Genomic DNA, 7132 nt, shown 5'->3' on the forward strand with positions numbered 1-7132 from the left:
ATGAATCTGCAAGTCGTTCCAAACCAGGTGATGTGTAAGGCTTTCCCTCAAACATTGACCAACGCTGCCAGGGATTGGTTCTCGACCTTGGAACCCAACTCCATATCCTCATTCACAGACCTGGCCGACAAGTTCTCTGCCTTTTTTGCCAGTAGCAAGCGCATCAGGAAGACGGCGGCTTCCCTCATGCAACTCCGCCACGGACAAAATGAGACTCTCCGTGACTTCATGACAAGGTTCAACAAAGAAAGGTTGCAGATCCCCGATCTCCATATCACCGCGGCCGTCTCAACTCTTACTCATGTTATAAGGTGCGAGGCATTCAAGATGTCCTTGTCAAAAACACCTCCGAAGTCAGTAACCAAGCTCTTGACCAGAGGAGAGAAGTACATTAATATGGAGGAGACGTTGAATACAAAGAGAGTCGGCCCGACCCACGAAAGGATTGAGCACAAGAGACATCAGACTCAAGTCAACGGCAAGAGGCCCCTCGGAACAAGCAGAGGCTAGAAACCCTGCCATCATCATTCACCAAGTTAAATACTGCAAGAGCCAACATACTGATGGAAATAAAGGATATGAAAGAGTTCCAATGGCTGCCTAAAATAAAATCACCTCCGGAGACCAGGGACCGGAATCAATATTGTGATTTTCACAAAGATCATAGACATACCACGGAGAACTGCATAGCCTTGAAATGGGAGATTGAGGCACTTGTGAGAAGGGGACTCCTCGGTTCATATGTTAGTAGTAACAAATGCCCGAGGAATGCTCGCGAAAAGGAGAAAGCCCCGGAGACCAGGGGTAGTCGCCAACCAACAGTCGGGACTATTAACGTCATTGTTGGAGGCATTACGTCGGGAGGAGATTCAAACAAGGGGGGAAAGCAATATGCAAGACGGCAATCCTCGACATCTGGAGTTATCGAGGATCATCTAGAGGACATTACATTTGGAACTAAAGACATGGATGGCGTGTCCCTTCCTCATGATGATGCCTTAGTTATTTCGGCAATTATTGCCAACTTCGAGGTAAAAAGGATCTTGATCGACAAGGGAAGTGCAGCAAAAATCTTGACCCACGAATCCTTCAGTAAGATGAGAATTTCAGCTCAACGGTTACAGCCTATGAAAACTCCTCCGCGGGGATTCGGTGGGGGTGTTATCGTCTTAGAAGGTGTCATCGAGTTACCCCTTACCTTAGGGACGGATCCAAAGTAAGTGACAGAAGTCACGCCTTTCCAGGTGGTTCATGCATCAATGGCTTACAACGCTATTCTAGGTAGACCATTGCTCAATAAGATCAGGGCGATCGTATCCACATTCCACCTTGTTATGAAGTTTCCCACAGGTTCATGGCATGGAGTGGTACATGGAGATCAGAATGCAACCAGATAATGCTATATACCAGCCTACGGGGGACAGGCAATGACATCATGCAACTTTCTGATGCCGAGCCCGACCCCGACCACAGGGGCAGGCTCTCCCCTGTGGAAAAATTAATGGAGGTCAAGCTAGAGGTTGGGAAAAAGGTGAGCATTGGTCGAGACCTTGATGAAGGTCTTGCGGTGGAACTAATTGGCTGCTTGGCTCGAAACATTGACGTCTTTGCATGGAAAGTAAAAGACATGCCAGGTATAGATTCAAGTGTTGCAATCCACATGCTAAATATTAGTCCAGGAGCCAAACCTGTGAAGCAAAGAAAGAGACAGTTTGAGCTAGAAAGACGGGAGATCATTCGTGAAGAAATAGATAAGCTTGTCAGCGCGGGTTTCATCAGGGAAGCCCAGTATCCCGAATGGCTTGCCAACGTAGTCTTGGTGAAAAAGGCCAATGGAAAATGGAGGTCTGCATTGATTTTACAGACCTCAACAAGGCTTGCCCGAAGGATAGCTATCCCTTACCTCGAATTGACAGGCTTGTGGACGGCACAGTAGGGCACAAATTTTATAGCTTCTTAGATACATTCTCAGGTTACCATCAGATTCTTATGGCTGAAGAAGATCAAGAGAAGACGTCTTTCATGATAGACTCAACCATATACTGTACAAGGTCATGCCATTTGGTTTAAAGAACATGGGGACAACATACCAAAAGCTCATCAACAGGATCTTTGCCCAACTAATCGGGAAAAATGATGAAGCCTATGTCGATGACATGGTAGTAAAAAGTAAGCAAGTAAGCCAGCATATATCCGATCTAGAGGAAGTCTTCAGCACCCTGCGAAAGTACAGGATGAAACTTAACCCAGTAAAGTGTGTATTCGGAGTAGCTTCGGGAAAATTCTTGGGGTTCATGATCACTCAGAGGGGGATAGAGGCCAATCCAGACAAGATACATGCCTTAGCATCCATGGAATCACCAAGGAATAGGAAGAAGTTCAGAAGCTGACAGGTCGGGTGGTCGCCTTGAACAGGTTCATGTCCCGGACATCGAATAGGTGTTTTCCTTTCTTCAAGGTCCTTATGGACAATCGAAATTTCAACTCGAATGATGAGTGTGAAAAAGCTTTTCAAGAGCTCAAACAAACATTAGCATCCCCGCCAATTCTAACTAAACCTGAGCCCGGTGATACCTTGTTTTTATACTTAGCCGTTTCTCAGAATGCAGTCAGTGGTGTGCTGGTAAAAGAGATTGACAAGGCCCAACAGCCAATTTATTATGTGAGCAAAGTATTGCTTGACGCAGAAATCAAATACACGTTGGCCGAGCAACTTGCCCTTGCCTTGGTAACGATAGCTCGCAAGCTTCGACAGTATTTTCAGTCACATCCCATTGTTGTACTCACCAATCAGGCTCTCAAGCACATACTCCAGAAACCCGACGTCTCCAAGATGTTATTGAAATGGGATATTGAGCTAGGAGAATTTGATATTGAGTTTAAACCTCGTCCTTCTATAAAGACTCAAGCTCTAGCAGACTTCATTGCAGAATTCACACCAAGGCCCCGGGGGCTAGAGGACAGATCTGGAGGGGACACTTTGGCTTGTTGGAAAATTTTCGTGGACGAGATAGCCAACTCCTCGGGATCGGGTGCCGGGGTCATCATCATTAGCCCCGATAAGAGCACGGAGATTCAGTGCACCTTCAGATTTAAATTTGAAGCCACTAACAATGAAGCGGAATATGAGGCAGTCATCATCACTCTGGAATTGGCTCTTAATCTTGAGCTCGAACATATCAAAGTCTTCAGTGATTCCCAGCTCGTGGTTGGACAAATCGAAGGTTCATTTGAAAGGAAAGATGAGAAAATGAGCTTGTATTGCCTAAATGTTCATGATCTTCAGAGGCGGTTTAAGACTTGTGAAGTCGTAAAGGTTGATAGAGCACAAAATTGCAAAGCTGACGCACTGTCGAGGCTCGTGTTCATCGGTGTGGATGGATTGTATAGGAATGTACACATCAAGATTCTGACAGAACCCGATATCAGCCAAACCAACAATGTCATAGACATTGATCACGAACCATCTTGAATGGATCCAATAATAGACTTCATAACGAACAGAAGCCTCCCGGAAGATCCACGAGCAGCTAGGAGTATTTGATCCTGGGCACCAAGGTACTGCATGATTAGGGGGTATTGTTTCATAGAAGCTTCATACTCTCATACCTCAGATGCCTCAAGCCATCAAAGGCGTCCCATGCCCTGGTTGAAGTCCATGAAGGAGTGTGCGGGAACCACCAAGGAGCTCGGTCCCTTGCCTTCAAACTTGTGCGATATGGATACTATTGGCCTACCATGAGGAAAGATGCCCTGGACTATGTTAAGAGATGTGACAAGTGTCAGAGGTTTGGCAACATCATCCATTCCTCCATTGAGGATCTCACTAATATCAGCATCCCGGCCCTGTTTGAACAACGGGGTGTTGACATCCTCGATCCCTTTCCGGTCACAAGGGGGTAATTAAAGTTCGTAGCAGTGACAGCAGAATACTTTACCAAGTGGGCAGAGGTTGAACCCTTAGCAACCATTTTAGAGCCTAAGTTGAGGACCTTCTTGTGGAAATATATTGTTTGCCAGTTCGGGATCCCAAAAGTCCTCATAACGGATAATGGTTGGCAGTTTGACAATCCCCGCTTCAAGAACTTTTCTACAAACCTTGGGATTGACCATCGACTAACGTCGGTTTCGCACCCACAGAGCAATGGTCTAGCCGAGGTGACAAATAGGATTATACTACAAGACCTCTGCACAAGGATTGGTGATGCTAGAGGAACATGGTCAAATGAGCTACCCTCGATACTTTGGACTTATAGAACATCTCACAAGACCGCAACCGATGAGACTTCATTCATGTTAGCCTTCGACGTCGAAACCATGATCCTCGTCGAAGGCAGTATACCTAGCCTAAGGAGGCTTAAGCTTGAGGCTTCGGAACACATAACAGAGCATCTTGACTTTCTCGAGGAAGTGAGGGAATAGGCCTCCTTAAGAATAGGTTCTTACCAAGACAAGATAGCAAAGCACTTTAACAGAAGGGTGAGACCCCGAAAGTTTAGAGCAGGAGACCTTGTGTTAAGAAGGGCTTAAGCAGTTGGCCATGCACCTGGAAAGCTTAGGCCCATCTGGGAGGGGCCTTTTGAAGTCATATGACAGATTCGTGGAGGGGCTTACAGTCTAAGAGATACATCGGGAAGACCGCTGCCAAGGCCATGGAACGTCGAAAACTTGAAAATATATTACAAGTAACTTTCCTTATCATGGTATCAGGCTTACGTGCCAAGTCAGTTTATTTTTAGTTGTCAGTCAATTTATTTTTAGTTGCCAATCGATTTATTTTCAATTGTCAGTCAAAAGTTATTTTTTGCCTGCGTGCCAAGTCCAAAAGTTTTTCTATGTGGTCAGGCCTATGTACCAACCCTTTTTTAGTATATTGCAATAAAAGTTACATCTTGAGACGTGAAGTCCACAAAGCCCCGCTCTGCACGGGCAATACAAAACCTTACTCCGTGCAAGCATACAAAGCCCTATTCCGCGCAGGCACTACAAAGACCTGTTTCGCATAGGGCCATGCTCCGTGCACGCATACAAAGCCCTGCTCCGCGCAGGCACTACAAAACCTTGCTCAGCGCAAGCACCATAAAGTCCTACTCCGCAGACACTACAAAGCCTTGCTCCGCGCAAGCACTCTAGGCCCTGCTCCGTGCATGTACCTCGAAGCCGTTTTTAAATAAATATAATGCTAAGTAAAAATCTTGACCACTCTGTATACCGAGTACCTCAAAACCCAACCTGCACTCGAAATGGGGATCACGTCCTCGAGGGCCAAAGTCCTCGAGACATGTTTATTGTTGGCTCCAGTCCACATGATAAAGTCCCTATCCCAGGCCATCCATTTGAAAAAACATTCATAAAACATTAGTGCTCGAGACATTTGTCCTTGATGATAATACTCCTCGACGTTTAGCAGATTTTAAATTAACATAATGCTCGAGACCATTTTCAAGGCTAATTAAACTTTGACACTCCTCGAGGTGTAAAACCCCCCGAGGACTTCCATATGCATAGTCATCATATTTCTTGAAACAAAGTGATCGAGGTATATTGGTCCTCGAGAATAGTGATCGAGATCGGGCACATCATTTATCGTAAAAATTTAAAACAGGACAAAAGCTCGTTCATTACTAACATCACAATCCTCGAAAAAAATACTTCGATTACATTGTCAAAAAGTAAAAACAGAAATATCAGGATACAAAGGATCGAGGTGGGAGATGCCTAGCCTATATGCCCCAAAGGGGGATCAAGGTTCGTAATATCGATCTCATCATCTGCATCCTCAGCCTCTTCTTCCTCCATGCCATCATCGTCCTCATCCGCTCCTCCATCGTCAGACTCTGACATCTCGAGAGTATCAGCAATGGAGGGTACTGTCTTCAGATCCTCAGGGCGAATGTCGGGCAACCTTGTGCGAAGGAAAGCTCGAGCCTCCTTAAAAGCATGAAGGCAGGCGCCCGAGGCGTACTCGCCCTTGATTCTGTTGCAGTCCTCAGACGTCTTGAATTCTTCCCAAGCTCGCTCCTTAGCCTCCACGATCTTGTTTTCGAACTCTTTCATCTTTTGCATTAGTTCGAGTTTAGCTTCCTCGACCTCGACCTCGTTCCCTAACCTCATCCTTCAACTTCCTGTTGTCCCTACGAGCATCCTCGCGCTCCTTCAGCCAAGCTTCGTGCTCAGCCTCGAGCTCAGCAATCCTCTTGTCTTTAATGCTCGAGGACTCCGTAATCTCAGCAATTCTCCTGGACTCCCCAAGCCCTCTCTAGGTGAGTCCTCGAGTAACACTCAAAGTCTAAAAGCAGTAAACCTCGAGCATCATGATCAGCACAGTAAACAAAAGAATTCAAAGTAAAAGTATCAAGGATAACCTTCATGGTAAGGATCTCGAGGGCTTTGACGTCCTCAGCAAGCTCAACGTCTTCTTTGTATTTTGTGATAAGGCTCGGGACTAGGTGGCACCTCTCAAACACCTCGGTAATTGAGGCCACCATAGGAACTGTGTTGTCCTCAAGATCAACAACTTCGGAGGGGGCTCGATGAGTGATCCTGGGAGTTGAGGACCTTTGGCTTTGCTAGAACCTCGGGTTTGGAGGTTCTGGTTGAGGTCGTGATGTTTCACCAGGCCCCCTTGCCGTTTGCTCAGATTGGGGGCCTCGAGGCCTTTTCCTACCTTTCTTCTTCGACTGGGGCTGGCCCTGAGGTTGGGTACCAGCCCTGGAATTTACAAAGTGACGCAATGCTCGAGAATCAAAAGACATTCCTGAAAGAAAAGAACGACACATTAGAACGAACACAAGATCGAGCTATTCCAAAAGAACATGGATAGTAGAGGTAAACCCTACCCTCGACGCCTCTAACGTCTGCCAAATCTATCACCTCTTCCCCAATCTCTTTCATGCTCGAGAACAGAGGGTACAGCTCTAACGGCATCCTCCTATCTCGCTTCAAATCATTTGGATACACTTTACCCTCACAAAACTTCTCGGCATCAGGGATTCCCCACTCAGGCCAGAAAGGAAAGTCAGGGTCTTGAGCTATGACATAGAACCAATGCGCCCGCCATCCCTTCAAGGAACTAGACATCCTCGGGACCTGAACCCTCCTATGGCCGAGAGATACCCAAAGCTGGTATACC

General features: G+C 46.3%; 1 protein-coding gene across 1 annotated transcript; it reads left to right on the forward strand.

Moving 5' to 3' along the window:
• LOC111404761 lies at positions 1–510 on the forward strand. Its single transcript, XM_023033522.1, has one exon. It carries the CDS (start codon positions 1–3, stop codon positions 508–510), a length of 510 nt encoding a protein of 169 aa, XP_022889290.1.
• The last annotated feature ends 6622 nt before the right edge of the window (positions 511–7132 follow it).

This window comes from Olea europaea, chromosome 11, assembly GCF_002742605.1.
Source record: "Olea europaea var. sylvestris chromosome 11, O_europaea_v1, whole genome shotgun sequence".
NCBI classification, from domain to species: Eukaryota; Viridiplantae; Streptophyta; class Magnoliopsida; order Lamiales; family Oleaceae; genus Olea; species Olea europaea.

Bases quoted from the DNA above. Each gene is read 5' to 3' on its own strand.
- LOC111404761 (XM_023033522.1), top strand. From the start codon at position 1: ATGAATCTGCAAGTCGTTCCAAACCAGGTGATGTGTAAGGCTTTCCCT.